The 21,184-nt window shown below is 47.5% G+C and overlaps 1 protein-coding gene across 1 annotated transcript in view; it reads right to left on the reverse strand.

Annotated features, from left to right (window-relative positions):
* LOC137540932 (NXPE family member 2-like) overlaps positions 1-21,184 on the reverse strand; it is an 89,074-nt gene that overhangs the window by 63,333 nt on the left and 4,557 nt on the right. The window contains exon 2 of the mRNA XM_068262109.1: positions 11,662-11,723. Coding sequence (XP_068118210.1) covers positions 11,662-11,723 — 62 coding nt within the window. The remainder of the gene's footprint in view (positions 1-11,661; positions 11,724-21,184) is intronic.

Consider the following 21,184-nt stretch of genomic DNA (forward strand, 5'->3'; position numbering starts at 1 on the left):
TACCTTAGGGTCTCTGTAATCCTGTTTCTCCTGTGTTGATTTAGCAGGCTTCCTGGGGCTGCGATCACGCTGGTTATCTTCTGCATTGTCCTCCTCTCTCTCTTCCTCACTGTCATGCTGGAAACTTTTCTGCTAGTTCCTGTAATATTGAGTAGACAGTGGAGCATATCTGTTTCTTTGCTGCAGAGGAGTGAGGAAGGAAGCGCTGCCTGGAGATCTCTCATGCTGGAAGCTCTGGCCATTTTCCTCTTGTTGTTGTAGAGGAAGATGACGGTGACCATCTTGGCTGATGTCCTCATAGAAATCAGTCAGCTTTCTTGGTGCTGGGGAGCTTCTCCTGGGCTTCTGGTTCACTTTCTTCCAGTCCATCTCGGTCAGGGGAAGTTCTGACACCTTTTAAGCTGAAAATAAAAGCTTCCAAGGCTGCTTGTAGTTGCTTTTCAGATGCTTTGCACAGAGAGCTGCTGGCTCAAGCAGCCATTCACCTCTGTATCCAAGCCACGCCCCTCTGCAGGAGGAGGAAGTAGTTGCAGCTCTTGTAGTGTGGTAATAGCTGGTAGGAGAGTGGGTGGAAGCAGAAAATAGTTCTTCTTCTGTTCTCCCTGGCAGTGGTAGCAGCACACAGACAGCAGAAGCTCAATGCAGCTACAGGAGGAGGAGTAGTGTGTGTCAGGCAGTGTGACGTGACTGACATAATAGGCCCTGGTTCCTAGCGGTGGTACCAGGGAGTAAATGAACATCATGAGGTTCCAGACAGCGGTCGTGAAGCCCACATTGTGTCCAATACACAATTGGGACAGCACAGTTTTCAACCCGGACACCTCTAAAATATTTTTTTTTTCAAAATAATGCAGCTATTTGTGAGCGTAAATAGCTGGTGGCGCATGGGCAGCAGCACCTTGTAATGTGTTCCCTGGCAGTGGAAACATACAGACAACAGGAGGAAATAAAGCAGCAGGCAGCGTGAGGAGGTTGAGTGTGTGGCAGACTGGCAGCAGACAGCTGGCAGGAGGGCAGGCAGTGAGACATAATAGGCCCTGGGTCCTAGCGGTGGTTCCAGGGCCGTAAATAAACACCATGAGGTTCCAGGCAGCGGTCGTGAAGCCCACATTGTGTCCAATACACAATTGGGACAGCACAGTTTTCAACCCGGACACCTCTAAAATAATTTAATTATTGTTTTTTTTCAAAATAATGCAGTTATTTTTGAGCGTAAATAGCTGGTGGCGCATGGGCAGCAGTACCTTGTAATGTGTTCCCTGGCAGTGGAAACATACAGACACCAGGAGGAAATACAGCAGCAGGCAGTGTGAGGAGGTTGAGTGTGTGGCAGACTGGCAGCAGGCAGGAGGGCAGGCAGCGAGACATAATAGGCCCTGGGTCCTAGTGGTGGTTCCAGGGCCGTAAATACACAGCATGAGGTTCCAGACAGCGGTCGTGAAGCCCACATTGTGTCCAATACACAATTGGGACAGCACAGTTTTCAACCCGGACACCTCTAAAATAATTTAATTATTGTTTTTTTTCAAAATAATGCAGTTATTTTTGAGCGTAAATAGCTGGTGGCGCATGGGCAGCAGCACCTTGTAATGTGTTCCCTGGTAGTGGAAACATATAGACAGCAGCAAGAAATACAGCAACAGCAGCAGCAGGTGTAATGTGTGTGTGGCTGTGTGCCACTTCATGTCCTCCTCTCACCGACAACAGGGGCCAGGAATTTGCCTTCCACCCAAGCCTGGTTCATTTTGAGAAACGTCAGTCTGTCCACAGACTTGTGAGACAGATGAGATCACTTCTCAGTGACGACTCCACCGGCTGCACTGAAGCAACGCTCTGACAGTACGCTGGAAGGGGGGCGTACTGCGCAAGCTTGCTCCAGATCGGCAGGTGCTTGACCCAATACTCCATGGGATCAACAGGGGCAACGCTGTCAAGCCCGCTGAAGGACCCCATGTAGTCAGCCACCAAGTGCTGTCTGTGACTGGAGAAGGATGCTGCTGCAGGGACCTCCTCTCTAGTCCCTGGCAGCTCTATACTCATGTAGAACTCGTTGGTCAGAGACAGCAGGTCTGTGGTGCGCGTGCACTTGCTGCTGGTGGATGCAGGCACCTGCTGCTGCCTCTGTGCTGTGCTGGGGGTGGATGGCTGATTGAAGGCTTCCTCCAAGCGCTCAACAAGGGACAGCTGCAAATCCCTCATTTGTTGCGCACGATCTCCTCATGCAGGCAGGAAATGGTTGAGCTTCCCCTTCAGACGTGGGTCCAGCATCATGCAGATCCAGATGTCCTCCCTCTGCTTCATCTGGATGACCCTTGGGTCCTTACACCGGCACCTCAGCATGTGCGCTGCCATTGGGAAGAGTCTGGCCACGTCTGCTGGCACATCATCGGCAGCCCCAGAGCCGACAGTGCTGTCCTCCTCATCCTCTGCCTCCTCCACCTCATCCTCTCTCCAACCCTGCACCACTCCAACTGCACTCTGCTGCTCCCCCTCATCAGCAGCAAGGTCAGGGACCTCCACCAACTCCAAGCCCTCCTCCTCAGAGGTGGCCTGTGAAGCTGTCTGCAGCTCCTGCTGGTCCAAGGCTGCCGCTCCCTCTTGCAGCAGTGCTTACAGGGCCCTGTCCAGCACACACTCCATGGGGACCCACTCGTACACCATTGCATGGTCCCTGCTTACCATGTTGGTGGCCTGCAGGAAGGGTACCAGCACTGAGCACACCTGCTGCATGTGCCCCCAGTCCTCCGTGGAGATGATGGACGGGAGGTTGGTGGCGGCACGCCCAGTTGCAGTGACGGCGGCAACTGTTGCTCGTGCAACGTACTGGCTGACAGCCTGCCTCTGTTCAACCAGACGCTCCAACATCGCCAGGGTGGAGTTCCAGCGAGTTTGAACATCGATCATGAGCCGGTGCTGTGGCAGGTGCAGCTCCTTCTGCACCTCTTCCAGGCTCGCTACGGCTGCAGCGGAGTGCCGGAAATGATGCACAACCTTCCTTGCCGCCTCAAGAAGTCGGTCCATCCCCTGGTAGGTCCGCAGGAACTTTTGGACTACCAGGTTCAGGACGTGCGTCAGGCAGGGGATGTGGGTCAGGTCTCCCCTGCTGATTGCAGCAACCAGGTTTGCCCCATTGTCGGACACCACCTCTCCGACTCTGAGGCCTCTGGGGGTCAGCCAATTCCTCTCCTGCTCTCGGAGTTTGACCAGGACATGGTTCGCCGTCAGTTTGGTCTTCCCCGGGCTGACCAATTCCAGCAGTGCTTGGCAGTGGCGGGGCTTCACGCTGCTGCTGAGGCGGGGGGTTTGGGCTGGTGTGACGGAGGATGGAAGCGGATCAGAGGAACCTGCTGCATTTCCGCTGACCCTGCATGGTGGCACCACCCACTGCGTTGTTGCTGCTGCTGCTCTGACAGTGCCTGATGCTGCTCCCCCCTCCTCACCCCCTTCCACCAAACTGACCCAATGAGCGGTGAAGGACAGATAGTGGCCTGTCCCTAACCGGCTGCTCCATGAGTCCATGGTGACGTCGACCCATTGACCCACCACGTGATCCAGCCCTCTCCCGACATTGGCCATCACAGAGCGGTGAAGTGCAGGAATGTCCGTGCATGCAAAAAAATGTTGGCTGGGGATTGGCCAATCGGGGGCTGCACACATCAGGAGCGCACGCATGTCGCTCCCCTCCTGCACAAGGGAATAAGGCAGGAGTTGGGAGCACATGGCCCATGCCAGCAAGCCGTTCAGCTGACGCACACGACGGCTGCTGGGAGGCAGAACCCTGACCACCCCCTGGAAGGTGTCGCTGAGCAGGATCTGGCGACGCCTTTTGCTGGCACGGGAATCACTGGAGGAAGCAGAGGAGGCCACTGAGGACTGGCTGCTAGAACAGGCCTCAGTGTTGGCGGCAGGAGTTGCAGAGGGAGGAGGAGCAGTGCGTTTCTGACGTACTCCTGCTGGTGCTGCTGGAGGAGGTGGAGGAGGGCGGGTGGCTGCTGCCGACGGCTTCGCAGTGGTGGCAGGTCTGCCACTGCCAGCTTCCTTCAACTTCATGAACTCCTCATGCTCATGAAAGTGTTTCCCTGCCAGATGGGTCACCAGAGAGGTGGTGCCGTACGCAGAGGGGTCCTTCCCTCTGCTGAGCTGCTTGCGGCACTGGTTGCAGGTGACATACTTGCAATCCAAATATGGCAGGCTGAAAAAAATTCCAAATTGGGGAGGTGAAGTTTCCCCTTCGGCTCGAAGGTGCTGCTGCCATTGGTCTCCCTGTGGTGGTTGGGGGGGGTTCTTGGTGCGGCTGGTGGCACTGGCAGAATTCTCCAGATCAGCACGCTGTGTGGCCTGCATACCACGCCCACTTCTGATCCTGCCTATGTCTGCGATGCTAATCCTTCTAGCAAGGCCCGCAGACGCATCCTCCTCCTCCTCCGAGCTGATGACATCCCCAGGATCTGCCACCCAGTCTCTGTCCTTCACCCTGTCATCATCATCCTCCCCCTCCGCAAACAAGTCCTGCTGGGATGACCCCACAAACTCCCCTTCTGCATGCATGGGCTGATGGACACTCACCACTGTCTGACTGTCCAAAGCATCATCCCCTAAAGTGCCCATCAGCATTTCTTCCTCCTCCAATTCTGCCGCAACAGCACTCCATACCCTCGCTGTGCTTGGGGATAAGAAGGTGCTGAGTGACAGGGTGCTGGTGTTGCCCGCTGGGGCTGGAGAACTGCACTCCTCCTCCTCCCCAGGCAGTGCTGGGCGGCTGCTTCTGCTCTTGCGAACAGGAGTGGTGGCGGGGGTGGAGGACTCGGTTCCAGAGCTAATGGTGGCCTGCTCATCCACCATCAGTTCCACCACAGAGTCTGCGTCCTTCTCCTCAATAGGACGGCTACGACCTGGCGGTGGGAGGAACATCTGCGCCACACGCTGCTGCTGTGTCTCTGCAGCGTGACTCTCAGCTGTTGGGCGGCCAAGGCGTCCACGGCCAGTTGCTAATGGCAGAATAGCCACTGGTGCAGATGCAGAACTGCGCATGGTGGTGGTGGTGGCGTGGCTGCCACGACCTCCTCTCTTGCCGATGCCCTTGCTGCCCTTGCTGCCCCTGCCCAAACCGCAGCTGCCAGTGCCAGACATCATATATTTTTAATATTATACAAATGAAAAAAAAAGTTATGTATTTAAAGGCGGGTGGGACAAGTGGGGTACTTTAATGGGGTGGGACTGGTGTAGTGGAGATCGGTGTAGTGCTAACGAGAGAGTGCACAGTGCACACACAAAGACCATAGCTGACGCTGACTGACGGTGTCCCTATACACAGACTACAGTACAAGTCAGCAAATACACAATAGAAGTAATATATAAACAATAGGACAGGTGTAGCACTAACGAGAGGGTGCGGACAGCGCAGACGTGCACTGCGCACACAAGGACCCTAGGTAACGCGGTGACGGACGGTACCTATACACAGACTAGAGTACAGTACTACTAACTAAACAATAGAAGAATCTAGCTAAACAATAGAACAGGTGTGACTAGATTACAGAGAGCAGACACAGGACAGGTATAGCAGTAAAGCTGGGCCTTGCTAACTACAAAATAGTACAATAATCTATCTAACACAGAAGTAGTACAGTAGAGTAGGACAGGTGATAGTACAGTTAAGGTAACTAGAGACTAGAGCACAGAGCAGGGCAGGCTGCCTTGCCTAGGCACAGGGCCTAGCTGCTGCAGCTGCAGCAGCACCAGTGACAGTTAGAGTTGGGCCGAACCTCCGATTTTAGGTTCGCGAACCGGGTTCAATGGGGAGGCGAACTTTGGAAAAAAATTGATGGAAAAGATGTTTCAAGGGATCTAACACCTGGAGGGGGGCATGGCGGAGTGGGATACACGCCAAAAGTCCCCGGGAAAAATCTGGATTTGACGCAAAGCAGCGTTTTAAGGGCAGAAATCACATTGAATGCTAAATGACAGGCCTAAAGTGCTTTAAAACATCTTGCATGTGTATACATCAATCAGGTAGTGTAATTAAGGTACTGCTTCACACCGACACACCAAACTCACCGTGTAACGCACCGCAAACAGCTGTTTGTGTAGTGACGGCCGTGCTGGACTGGTGCGCACCATGGCGAGAGTGCAGGTTTTGGTGGCTTTACAGCCCATATGGTCACCTGGCTGATGTAGCTGAATGACAGAACAGTGACTGTCCAGCTGGCATTCCTCTGGCTCTGGCACTACCTCTTCCTCTACCTGTTTTGTCCATATCGGGTATGCACGGAGTGGTATATCACACTGCGTGCACTCACGTAGGTAGGTGGGTTCACTTAACTGTACAGGTATGCGCACTGATGCGGTGGGTTCACTGAACAGAACAGGTATACAGTGGCGGGTTCACTGAACAGTACAGGTATACAGTGGCGGGTTCACTGAACACAACAGGTATGCAGTGGCGGGTTCACTGAACACAACAGGTATGCAGTGGCGGGTTCACTGAACAGGTATACAGTGGCGGGTCCACTGAACACAACAGGTATGCAGTGGCGGGTCCACTGAACAGGTATACAGTGGCGGGTTCACTGAACAGAACAGGTATGCAGTGGCGGGTTCACTGAACACAACAGGTATGCAGTGGCGGGTTCACTGAACAGGTATACAGTGGCGGGTTCACTGAACAGAACAGGTATGCAGTGGCAGGTTCACTGAACACAACAGGTATGCAGTGGCGGGTTCACTGAACAGGTATACAGTGGCGGGTCCACTGAACAGAACAGGTATGCAGTGGCGAGTTCACTGAACACAACAGGTATGCAGTGGTGAGTTCACTGAACAGGTATGCAGTGGTGGGTTCACAGAACAGGTATGCAGTGGTGGGTTCACAGAACAGGTATGCAGTGGCAGGTTCACTGAACAGGTATGCAGTGGTGGGTTCACTGAACAGGTATGCAGTGGTGGGTTCACAGTACAGGTATGCAGTGGTGGGTTCACAGAACAGGTATGCAGTGGCGGGTTCACAGAACAGGTATGCAGTGGCAGGTTCACTGAACACAACAGGTATGCAGTGGCGGGTTCACTGAACAGGTATACAGTGGCGGGTCCACTGAACAGAACAGGTATGCAGTGGCGGGTTCACTGAACACAACAGGTATGCAGTGGTGGGTTCACTGAACAGGTATGCAGTGGTGGGTTCACAGAACAGGTATGCAGTGGCAGGTTCACTGAACAGGTATGCAGTGGTGGGTTCACTGAACAGGTATGCAGTAGTGGGTTCAATGAACAGGTATGCAGTGGTGGGTTCACAGTACAGGTATGCAGTGGTGGGTTCACAGAACAGGTATGCAGCCAGGAACAAGCTAAGCCTAACTAATCTTTCCCTATGAGAGACAGTCTGCAGCAGCTCGCCCTACTCTCACTAATGCAGGCACACGAGTGACCGTAATGGCCGCCGCTGCCAGCCTTATATAAGGGGGGTGGGGCTCCAGGGGCTAGTGTAGCCTAATTGGCTACACTGGGCCTGCTGACTGTGATGTAGAGGGTCAAAGTTGACCCTCCATGGTGCATTATGGGGCGAACCTAACTTCCGCAAACGTTCACCTGCAGGACACGAACGTGAACCACGGAAGTTCGCATGGAACCGTTCGCAGGCGAACCGTTCGGCCCAACTCTAGTGACAGTCTCCCTCCATAGTCCCTAATCACACAAACTAAACTGCCTAAAATACAATCTATCTACAATACAAAGCAATACAGGTGAATATCAAGTGATGGAGTGTAAAAACGCTTGGTGTATTGAACAATAAATGCACTACTTGCACAGACAAAAAAACTGGAGGAGTCTCTCAGTACAGTCAGTCAGTAAGTCACAAGCAGGACGAGTGAGGCAACATGGCGCCCGCTATTTATAGAGGGGGGCTTGGCCAGGCTCCCCCTCTGTGATTGGCTGCAGTTAGAGGGCTGGGAGCCCTCTAATTCGCTTGTGAGGACTCGAGGTGACGTCACCCGCCTACTCGGATAGCTTGTAAATCTCCGGATAGCTGATTGCTATCCGAATGCGCTCGGATAGCACAGCCCAGATAGCTAATACTATTCGAGCTCGGTATTCGAGCTCGAATAGTAAAAAAAGAGCTAGGATATCCTAGCTCGGATGAGCATCACTGGACTCTACACATTCAGTACATGGGCTGAAGCATTCAGTCCCTTCTCACTAACGACTGAGAGCAAAGCAACAAAACTTTCACAACACATGGAAAGTTACGGAGCTGACTTGAAAAAAATCAAACAAACAAAACAGAGTAATAACAGGTATAATTGTGTATAATACATTCTTTTAAGCTTTTTATTTTAACCATTTTATGACATGCTGATTTATTAAAACATCCTGTTTGAGCCTGTTAACAGCTCCAGGATATTTCAATAAGTCACTCGCTCCCGCCGCTGCACCCCCACCACCACCGTTAACCGTCAGGACACCATGATCTGTGATTGCGAAAGAGGACCGAGTGGTCCTCTACCCAATCGTAATGCCTGGAATGAATGGACATGACCCTGGTCAGCGGCCATGTCCATTCATAAAACAGGAAACAGTCATAGTTTAGTAAAATGTAAAAAAAAAAAAAGTTAACACTTCCTATAAAACAGAAGCGTGTTTACTAGTGCCATCTAGTGGCCAAAAAGTGAAATTACGCATACAGGCACACTCATGCATACACATTCACGTAATAAATATTAATAAAATTAATAGCTTATGCTTCCAAAGACCCCCCCCCCCCCAAAAAAAAAAAAAAAACACTTCTAAAAAAAATCAGTTTAAAAAATATATATTACATAACATTATTACATAAATGTCTTAGGGACTCTTTTAATCTATATTTTATTAGGTATTATTATTATTACTTTACAACATAGGGGCGTGTAATTATAGACCGGACAAAAAACAAACAAACAAAAAAAAACAGAAAAATAACACCTATATTTACAAATAATATATTGTCGCCATACACTGTGATAGGAACATAATTTAAACGGTTTAATAATCAAGACAGCTGGGCAAATAAAATGTGTGGGTTTTATCCACAGGAGAATGTTTATTTTAAAACTATAATGGCTGAAAACTGAGAAATAAGATAATAGATTGTTTCTTATTTTTCCCGTTAAAATGCATTTAGCATAATTTTTTTTAACAAAATATACTACCCACAAAAAGCTTAATTGATGTCGAAAAAAACAAGCATTTTGTTGTGATAAGTAATAATAAAGTTATTGGTGAATAAAAGGGAGGAGCACTGACAGGTGAAATTTGCTCTTGTCTGTTAGGGTAAAATTAGGGTAAAAACCCGTATGAGGCGAAGTGGTTAAATAAATAGAGCAGATTTATTTTTTTCTTTGGAAAGGTAAAGATAAATGTTAATTACCGAGTAATGCAGTACTTCAGCTTCTGAAACTCTATAAGTGGGAACATATTATTAATAATCATCAGTAAGTCCAGTTGCTTAAAGGATACCTGAAGTGACATGATGAGATAGACATGTGTATGTACAGTGCCTAGCACACAAATAACTATGCTGTGTTCCTTTTTTTCTTTCTCTGCCTGAAAGAGTTAAATATCAGGCATGTAAGTGGCTGACACTGTGAAGTGACTACAGTGTGACCCTCACTGATAAGAAATTCCCCTTTTTACCTCTTTTTTTGCTCTCGGAAGCCATTTTCTGCTGGGAAAGTGTTTTATAGTTGGAATTTCTTATCAGTGAGGGTCACACTGTAGTCACTTTCTGTCTGAGTCAGGACTGAGTCAGCCACTTACTTACCTGATATTTAACTCTTCCAATCAGAGAAAGAAAAAAAGGAACACTGCACAGTTATTTGTGTGCTAGGCACTGTACATACCCATGTCTATCTCCTCATGTCACATGTCACTTCTGGTATCCTTTAAAGCTATTAATTACACCAACAACATCAACTGACCACTGTACTTTGCATATGCCTACTACCGTACCACCATGGCAAGTTTTTGACACTCTGAGTGAAGAAGATTTAGGAATTCTCATTCAAAGTCTCTGCCCCACTACCTGCGACCTGGATCCTGGCCCAACTGGATCCTTAATGCAGTGCCCAGAGCTGATCAGGCCAGCACTTCACAAAATCACTCAGTGCTCCTTGCAAAGTGGACTTTTCCCAGAAGAACTAAAGAAAGCAATCATAAAACCCCTCTTGAAGAAACCATCACTAGATCCTGATTCTGTGACCAACTACAGACCTGTGGTGAACTGAGAAAGCAGTCACCAAACAGCTAGAAGCCAGGCTTACAGATAACAACATCTTTGATACTTTTCAGTCAGGATTCAGGAAAAGGAACAGCACTGAAACGGCATTAGTCCAAGTAATTAATGATCTACTTACTGCAAGGGACAAGGGTGATTGCTCAATTCTGATTCTTCTTGACTTGTCAGCAGCATTTGACACTGTGGATCATGAAATACTAATCCAGCGACTGAAGAATTACTGTGGCCTAAGGGGTACTGTTCTTAGCTGGTTTCAGACCTTCCTATCTGGCAGGACACAGCAAGTATGCCTGGGCACACACTACTCTAATCCAGTGCCACTTGCCTATGGAGTTCCACAGAGTTCTGTACTATCACCATTACTGTTTGCAGTCTACATGCTCCCACTGGGCAAAATAATCCAGAACTATGGCCTAGGATACCATTGTTATGCAGATGACACACAACTGTATCTGTCCTTCAAGCCTGGCACCCAAGACCCATCAGCATTCATAAATGCGTGTCTAGTGGATTTACAAAATTGGAGGAACACCAGCTGGCTGAGGCTGAACTCTGACAAAACAGAGGTGTTGGTGGTAGGTGGTCCACACATGATGGATAAAGTTCAAAACGCTCACTACCTCAAACTAGTAATTGGGGGAGATACTGTACAGTATAAAGACTCTGTGCGAAACCTTGGGGTGATCCTGGATGGAAATCTAAAACTCAGACAGCAGGTATCAGCTGTCAAGTCTTCCTTCTTCCATCTAAGAAATATAGCGAAAATCAAACACCTTATCCCAGCTGAAGACCTACCTGCCCTGGTTCACGCATTTGTATCCTCCCGCCTAGACTACTGCAACGCCCTGTTCATCGGATCTACAGATAAGGTTCTGCGCCCCTTACAGCTAGTACAAAATGCTGCAGCCAGACTCCTAGCCAATGCCCCCCGCAGCTCACACATCACCCCAGTACTGCAAACTCTTCACTGGTTGCCAGTAAAATGGAGAATCAATTTTAAGATCTGCCTGCTGACATTCAAGGCTCTACACCACATGGGACCCAAATAAATAGCGGATCTATTGGAATTTTATGCCCCTCCACACACCCTCCGCTCTGCCAACAAGATGAAGCTGGTTATTCCCAGGATACACTTAACAGTTGGTGCTCGGGCCTTTTCCTATGCAGCCCCTACTCTATGGAACTCACTTCCACAATCAGTACGAGAGGCTCCTTCTCTGGACAGCTTTAAAAAAAGGCTAAAAACTCACCTCTTTTCCCTAGCCTTTGAGACTGCATAATGCAGGGTCACAGCACTTTGAGTCCCCAGAGAGAAAAGCGCTATATAAATATTATTGTTATTGTTATATATATGGCGCAATGGAAAATCTTCATAAACGGCAATTACTTACCACCAGCACATGTGCTCACATCAATAGGCTCAACGTTTTTTGAGATTTCAACAGCAATATTTTCTCTAAGAAAAAAATATGAACAATACAGTTTATTAGAAACAGATTACAAATATTTTCTTTGTTTTGGAACATACTATGGAGTTTCCACCCACATGCCAAAACACACAGTATGTTAATGAAATTATCCCTACAATTATCCTAAAACTCTGATAGGGTCAAACTCATTAGATTGTGAGCTTCTCTGGGAGATAGTGACTGACAGGAATGTACACTGTAAAGCACAGCACAAAATGCATCATAAATAAATAATAATAAAATAATAATAATAATAATAATAATAATAGTAATAATGTAATTGTGCCTTTTATCATTCAAGAACCCTTTGCAACCAACATATATTTTTTGAAATCACCCTAAACTATTAATACAAAAACTGAGGTGATCACTGCTACAATCTGAAGGTGTCCAAAAGTCTCCCCGTCCAGCTTCAGTATTAGTAGAGATGGCCTGCGAACATCATTGGTTCGCGTTCGCGGTGAACTGCAAACCTTATGCGAGTTTGACCCGCCACCTATGGTACATTATTAGGCTCAACTTTGACCCTCTACATCACAGTCAGCAGACACAGGACAGCCAATCAGGCTACACTCCCTCTTGGAGCCCCCCCCCCCCCTTATATAAGGCAGCTGCTGTGTCGGCCATTATCTCACTCAGTGTGGCTGCAGTAATTAGAGAAGGGAGAGGAACCTGCTGTAGACATAGGGAAAGCTTGGTTAGGCTGTTGTTAGGCTTGTTAGCTTGCTCCTTTCTGATGCTTATTGATAAAAAAATACCCCAAAATAGCTCTTTTGAGAACTAATGTTCTTTTGATGTGTTTTTTTTTTGTGTGTGGCCCACTGCCACTTGCATATACAGCCCTGTCAGTCACAGCTGGCCCTTGGTAATTGCTATACTATGCAAGGCCCAGCACATTCAGTGACTACATTTTCACTGCACCTGTGTGGGACAGCTGCATATTTGAAATACCAGTCACTGCATACATGTTTACTGCACCTGTGTGACAGCAGCACGCAGTGTTATATATACCAGTCACTGCATACTTGTTCTCGGTACCTGTGTGTGTGACAGCTGCACATTTGTAATACTAGTCACTGCATACCTGTTCACGGTACCTGTGTGTATGTGACAGCTGCGCATTGTATTGATACCAGTCACTGCATACCTGTTCAGTGCACCTGCGTGACATCACGCAGTGTTATATTATATACCAGTCACTGCATACCTGTTCACGGTACCTGTGTGTGTGACAGCTGCACATTTGTAATACTAGTCACTGCATACCTGTTCACGGTACCTGTGTGTGTGACAGCTGCACATTGTATTGATACCAGTCACTGCATACCTGTTCAGTGCACCTGCATGACAGCACGTAGTGTTATAATATATACCAGTCACTGCATACCTGTTCATGGTACCTGTGTGTGTGACAGTTGCACATTGTATTGATATTTTATTGATACCAGTTCACTGCACCTGTGTGACCGCACTCAGTGTTATATACCAGTCACTGCATAACTGTTCACTTCACCTGTGTGTGTGACAGGTGCACATTGTATTGATACCAGTCACTGCATACCTGTTCACTGCACCTGCGTGACAGCTGTACTGTGTATTGTAATACCAGTCATTGCATACCTTTCACTGCACCTGTGTGACTGCACATTGTATTAGTCAAGTCACTGCATACTTTTCACTTCTTCCCCCCGATATGGACTAAACAGGCAGAGGCAGACTCAGAGGCAGGCCACATGGCAGGTCTGTTTGAGGTCGTGCTGATGTGATTTCGTGAGGCCCTGGCCCAAAGTACAGTGCTCAGAAGAAGGCATATTTAACACAGAACACATTATCTTCCGCAGCCACCAGCACTACTACAAGCACCACATCTGCTACATTTCACACATCGCAGGAGTTATTTGGTCGGGAATTAACTGATTCACAGTGATTATTGTTACAACAAGATGAAGGCGCTAAGCAAGTTACACCACCTTATATGTCTGAGTTAGGCGTCACTATGGGTGTAAGGTGTGAGGAGGAGGATGATGAAGTACCTGCTGTTGGTGCAGTTTTGGAGGTGTCTGATACAAGTGAAGCTGGGAAGGATGATTATGATGATGATTATGATGATATGGATGTCACGTGGGTTCCCAATAGAGGAGATGAACAGGGGACGGTTCAGAGGGGGAATCAGAAAGGAGTAGGAGGAGTCGAGTTGCTGAAAGAAGCAGGGGGATCTCGTTGTCAGAAACAGCTGGTGGCAGTGTCCGGCGCCATGTATCGCCACCTATGGACAGCCAGCCAACATGCCCTTCAACGTCAGCTGCTGATGCCACCATAGTGCCATCACCCCAGGGCTCAGCGGTGTGGAATTTTTTTATGTGTCTGCCTCAGATGATAGCAATGCCATCTGTAATCTCTGCCAGCAAAAATTGAGCAGTGGAAAGGCCAACACCTGCATAGGGACAACTGCCTTATGAAGGCACATGGAGAAAAAGCACAAACTGCAATGGGAAGACCACCTGAGGAAAAGCAGCACACAAAAGCAAAGCCACTCTCCTTCTCCTCTTCCTCCTTAAAGTGCATTATCTTTAGACGCTTTCTCCCTTGCACCTTCACAGCCGCCCTCCTCCACTCCGCCTCTGCCCTTGAGCGGTTCCTGCTCCTCTGCCCACAGCAGCAGGTGTCCGTGAGGGAAATCTTTGAGCGGAAGAAGCCAATGTCTGCCAGTTACCGCTTTGCCCGGCGTCTGAAAGCTGGCTTGGCGGAACTGTTAGCCCACCAGCTGTTACCATACCAGCTGGTGGACTCTGAGGCCTTCCAAAAATGTGTGGCCATTGGGAAATTGCAGTGGAAGATACCAGGCCGCAATTATTTCTCAAAAAAGGTGATACCCAAACTGTACCATGAAGTTGAAAGGCAAGTGGTGTCATCTCTGGCACACAGCGTTGGGTCAAGGGTCCATCTGACCACGGATGCCTGGTCTGCAAAGCACGGTCAGGGCAGGTACATTACTTAAGCAGCCCATTGGGTCAACCTGGTGTCCGCTGGCAAGCAGGGAATATGTGGCTGTGCAGTGGACCTAGTTTTGGCACCCCCACGGCTTGCAGGGAGGCCTGCTGCCACCTTTTCCTCCTTCTCCTCCTGCTACATCCTCGACTAAGTGGCAGTGCTACTCTACTGGTGCTGCGATCTCCTCTCCAGCTACACAGCCCCAGCTCCCAAGGGCCTATGCTGCATGCCAGGTACGACGGTATCATGCCAAATTAGACATGTCTTGCCTCAAAGCCGAGAGTCACACTGGAGCAGCTCTCCTGGCTGCTCTTAACCACTTGAGGACCTGGGGCTTTCTACCCCTTAAGGACCGGCCACTTTTTTTCCATTCAGACCACTGCAGCTTTCACGGTTTATTGCTCGCTCATACAACCTACCACCTAAATGAATTTTGGCTCCTTTTCTTGTCACTAATAAAGTTTTCTTTTGGTGCTATTTGATTGCTCCTGCGATTTTTACTTTTTATTATATTCATCAAAAAAGACATGAATTTTGGCAAAAAATGATTTTTTTAACTTTCTGTGCTGACATTTTTCAAATAAAGTAAAATTTCTGTATACATGCAGCGTGAAAAATGTGGACAAACATGTTTTTGATAAAAAAAACCCCATTCAGTGTATATTTATTGGTTTGGGTAAAAGTTATAGCGTTTACAAACTATGGTGCAAAAAGGTAATTTTCCCATTTTCAAGCATCTATGACTTTTCTGACCCCCTGTCATGTTTCATGAGGGGCTAGAATTCCAGGATAGTATAAATACCCCCCAAATGACCCCATTTTGGAAAGAAGACATCCCAAAGTATTCACTGAGAGGCATAGTGAGTTCATAGAAGATATTATTTTTTGTCACAAGTAAGCGGAAAATGACACTTTGTGACAAAAAAAAAAAAAGTTTCCATTTCTTCTAACTTGCGACAAAAAAAATGAAATCTGCCACGGGCTCACCATGCCCCTCTCTGAATACCTTGAAGGGTCTACTTTCCAAAATGGGGTCATTTGTGGGGTGTGTTTACTGTCCTGACATTTTGGGGGGTGCTAAATTGTAAGCACCCCTGTAAAGCCTAAAGGTGCTCATTGGACTTTGGACCCCTTAGCGCAGTTAGGCTGCAAAAAAGTGCCACACATGTGGTATTGCCGTACTCAGGAGAAGTAGTATAATGTGTTTTGGGGTGTATTTTTACACATACCCATGCTGGGTGGGAGAAATATCTCTGTAAATGACAATTTTTTGATTTTTTTTTTTCACACAATTGTCCATTTACAGAGATCTTTCTCCCACTCAGCATGGGTATGTGTAAAAATACACCCCAAAACACATTGTACTACTTCTCCCGAGTACGGCGATACCACATGTGTGGCATTTTTTTGCACCCTAACTGCGCTAAAGGGCCCAAAGTCCAATGAGTACCTTTAGGATTTCACAGGTCATTTTGAGAAATTTCGTTTCAAGACTACTCCTCACGGTTTAGGGCCCCTAAAATGCCAGGGCAGTATAGGAACCCCACAAATGACCCCATTTTAGAAAGAAGACACCCCAAGGTATTCTGTTAAGGGAAAATGGTGAGTTCATAGAAGATTTTATTTTTTGTCACAAGTTAGCGGAAAATGACACTTTGTGAAAAAACACAATTAAAATCTATTTCCGCTAACTTGTGACAAAAAATAAAATCTTCTATGAACTCGCCATACTACTAACGGAATACCTTGGGGTGTCTTCTTTCTAAAATGGGGTCATTTGTGGGGTTCCTATACTGCCCTGGCATTTTAGGGGCCCTAAACCGTGAGGCGTAGTCTTGAAACGAATATTCTCAAAATGACCTGTGAAATCCTAAAGGTACTCATTGGACTTTGGGCCCTCTAGCGCAGTTAGGGTGCAAAAAAGTGCCACACATGTGGTATCGCTGTACTCGGGAGAAGCAGTACAATGTGTTTTGGGGTGTATTTTTACACATACCCATGCTGGGTGGGAGAAACACCTCTGTAAATGACAATTTTTTGATTTTTTTACACACAATTGTCCATTTACAGCGGTATTTCTCCCACCCAGCATGGGTATGTGTAAAAATACACCCCAAAATACATTGTACTACTTCTCCCGAGTATGGCAATACCACATGTGTGGCACTTTTTTGCACCCTAACTGCGCTAAGGGGCCCAAAGTCCAATGAGTACCTTTAGGATTTCACAGGTCATTTTTGTTTCAAGACTACTCCTCACGGTTTAGGGCCTCTAAAATGCCAGGGCAGTATAGGAACCCCACTAATGACCCCATTTTAGAAATAAGACACCCCAAGGTATTCTGTTAGGAGTATGTTGAGTTCATAGAAGTTTTTATTTTTTTGTCACAAGTTAGCGGAAATTGATTTTAATTGTTTTTTTTTCACAAAGTGTCATTTTCCGCTAACTTGTGACAAAAAATAAAATCTTCTATGAACTCACCATACTCCTAACGGAAAACGTTTGGGTGTCTTCTTTCTAGAATGGGGTCATTTGTGGGGTTCCTATACTGCCCTGGCATTTTAGGGGCCCTAAACTGTGAGGAGTAGTCTTGAAACAAAAATGACCTGTGAAATCCTAAAGGTACTCATTGGACTTTGGGCCCCTTAGCGCAGTTAGGCTGTAAAAAAGTGCCAATCATGTGGTATCGCCGTACTCGGGAGATGTAGTATAATGTGTTTTGGGGTCTATTTTTACACATACCCATGCTGGGTGGGAGAAACACCTCTGTAGGTGCGCTAAGGGGCCCAACGTCCTAATCACAGGTCATTTTGAGGCATTTGTTTTCTAGACTACTCCTCACGGTTTAGGGCCCCTAAAATGCCAGGGCAGTATAGGAACCCCACAAGTGACCCCATTTTAGAAAGAAGACACCCCAAGGTATTCCGTTAGGTGTATGGCGAGTTCATAGAAGATTTTATTTTTTGTCACATTGTACTACCCAGTACTGTGTACCCACCTCACTGCATCTAAGTACCTTTACTGTTCAGTGAACCCAGCTCACTGAATCTCACTACCTGTTGTGTTGAGTGAACCCACCTCACTGCATCTAAGTACCTTTACTGTTCAGTGAACCCACCTCACTGCATCTAACTACCTGTTGTGTTGAGTGAACCCACCTCACTGCATCTAAGTACCTTTACTGTTCAGTGAACCCAGCTCACTGCATCTAACTACTTGTTGTGTTGAGTGAACCCACCTCACTGCATCTAACTACCTGTTGTGTTGAGTGAACCCACCTCACTGCATCTAACTACCTTTACTGTTCAGTGAACCCAGCTCACTGCATCTCACTACCTGTTGTGTTGAGTGAACCTACCTCACTGCATCTAAGTACCTTTACTGTTCAGTGAACCCACCTCACTGCATCTATCTACCTGTTGTGTTGAGTGAACCCACCTCATTGCATCTAAGTACCTTTACTGTTCAGTGAACCCAGCTCACTGCATCTCACTACCTGTTGTGTTGAGTGAACCCACCTCACTGCATCTAAGTACCTTTACTGTTCAGTGAGCCCACCTCACTGCATCTAACTACCTGTTGTGTTTAGTGAACCCACCTCACTGCATCTAAGTACCTTTACTATTCATTGAACCCAGCTCACTGCATCTAACTACCTGTTGTGTTGAGTGAACCCACCTCATTGCATCTAAGTACCTTTACTGTTCAGTGAACCCAGCTAACTGCATCTCACTACCTGTTGTGTTGAGTGAACCCACCTCACTGCATCTAAGTACCTTTACTGTTCAGTGAACCCACCTCACTGCATCTATCTACCTGTTGTACCTGACCTTAATCAAAATGAATCAGGAATGGATCACAGAGGGCTACTGCATGACTGAAGACTAAGTCAGTCCCCACACACAGCATCTCTGCCTGCAGGCCGCTTGCCTTCTCAGCCACCACCAACAGGGTCCAGGACTCTAGGCGGATTCCTGAATTTTTAAGGCCGCTACTAGCAGCGTCCGCTACACTAACTTTTCTGGTGCGTGTACATGTCTGCCTAATTTTTATGGCTGCACTGCGGGCGGCTGCAACAAAAAAACAAAAGGCATGTACATGTGCCCATTCCCCTTTGTGATCATTACCTTGCCGCGGTGAAGGGGCTTGCATATCACAATGAAGCAATGACTGCCGGCTATTTGAGTGTCTCGGGTGGGGGTGGGACACAAAAGATAATAAGGTCGTTGCTTCATTGTGGTCAGACCAAATTTGATCAGCTGGACAGTCACTGTTGTTCTATCATTGAGCTACCACAGCCCAGCGACCATATGGGCTTGAAAACCGCCACGGCCTACACTCTCGCCACGGTGCGCACCAGTCCAGCACGGCCATCACTACGCAAACAGCTGTTTGCGGTGCGTTACACAGTGAGTTTGGTGCGTCAGTGTGAAGCAGAACTCTAATTACACTCCCTGATTGATGTATACACATGCAAGATGTTTTAAAGCACTTTAGGCCTGCAATTTAGCATTCAATGTGATTTCTGCCCTTAAAACGCTGCTTTGCGTCACATCCCGATTTTTCCCCGGGACTTTGGACATGTATCCCACTCCGCCATGCCCCCCTCCAGGTGTTAGACCTCTTGAAACATCTATTCCATCACTTTTGTGGCCAGCATAATTTTTTCTATTTTTTAAAGTTTGCATCCCCATTGAAGTCTATTGCAGTTCGCAAACTTTTAAGCAAACCGAACCTTCCGCGGAAGTTCGTGAATGGAGTTCGCAAACCGAAAATTGGAGGTTCGCGACATCTCTATTGAGGAGGTGACAAACATGGTGAGTGGCAGTAAAGGTGCCATCAGCGACTTGATCCCATATGCTTTCTTCCTGGAGCGTGCCGTGGTAGAGTGGTGGATCAAGCTGTGGAGGAGCGTGAACAGGAACAGGTACAGGAGGAAGATTTGTGGGATCAATTACCAGCAGAACCAGATGTTTCCTCAACACTTGCGGCAGCACAGAGGAGGGGGAAGGAGGAGGAGGAAGAGTTGTGTGGGGAAGAGGAGTCAGATGAGGAAGGTGGGTTTTTTTGAGGAGGAGGCGAAAAAATAACCGCAGCAAGCATCGCAGGGGGCTTGTGCTGCTCAACTTTCCCGTGGTATTCTTCGTGGATGGGGGAGGAGGAGAACTTACCTGACATCACTGAAGAAGAGCAAGAGGGGATGGATAGTACGTCTGCATCTAACTTTGTGCAGATGGCGTCTTTCATGCTGCCCAGCCTGTTGAGGGACCCCCGTATAAAAAAACTCAAGGGTAATGACCTGTACTGGGTGGCAATGCTACTAGACCCTCGGTATAAGCACAAAGTGGCAGAGATGTTACCAACTCACGAGAAGGCAGAAAGGATGCAGCACTTGCACAACAAGCTGGCAAGTATGCTTTACAGTGCGTTTAAGGGTGATGTAACAGCAGAATGGAATAAAGGTACCACTGCCAATAATCCTTCTCCCATGTCCACGCAGGCAAGGACAGGACGCTCTAGCGATCTCATGGTGATGTCAGACATGCGGACATTCTTTAGTCCAATGCCTTAGCCCTTCCGGATCCACCCTCCATCAACGCCTGGACCGGCAGGTAGCCGACTACCTGGCCTTAACTGCGGAAGTAGACACTATAAGTAGCGATGAACCCCTGGACTACTGGGTGCGGAGGCTTGACCTGTGGCCAGAGCTGTCACAATTTGCCATCCAATTTCTGTCTTGCCCTGCCTCAAATGTCCTGTCAGAAAGGACCTTCAGCACAGCTGGAGGCATTGTCAGAAATCGCCTAGGAAAAAAAAAGTGTTCAGTACCTCACCTTTAGCAAAATGAATGAGGCATGGATCCCAGAGGTCTACTGCCCGCCCAAAGACTAAGTCCCCACACACAGCATCTCTGCCTGCACGCCGTGTGACTGCCTGCCCCATGACTAAGTCACTCCCCACACAGCATCTCTGCCTCCAGGCCATTTGACTGCCTTCTCCGCTACCACCAACAGGGTCATGGACTCCAGGTGGATTCCTGAATTTTTAAGGCGCGCCGCTAGCAGCTATTATAATTTTTCTGGTGCGTGTATATGCCATTTTTGGCTGTCATTTTGGTGCCATACTAGCTACTACCTCAATATATGTACTATGTGATACTGATAATTATTTATTATTTCAGCACTTTTTGCACTCTGGCACTTTATTACTATTTACTCCTGACAAAGTTTCTAATTTAATGAAACAAAACATGTAGGGTTCTTGGTATGGGGTCTATAATAAATTTACAATGGGAGATTGATAGGTTTCTCGTATGACTAACAACTGTATACCTACCAACCCAATTGTTTTCACGTTGTTCACTATTAGTAGTATCTGTATTCGATCTATTTTAGCAATATAAATTAAAAGTTACGTTTTATCCCTAATTTTCCTCTGAAAAGGTATAAATTGTGGA

The sequence above is a fragment of the Hyperolius riggenbachi genome, chromosome 12 (assembly GCF_040937935.1).
Source record: "Hyperolius riggenbachi isolate aHypRig1 chromosome 12, aHypRig1.pri, whole genome shotgun sequence".
NCBI classification, from domain to species: Eukaryota; Metazoa; Chordata; class Amphibia; order Anura; family Hyperoliidae; genus Hyperolius; species Hyperolius riggenbachi.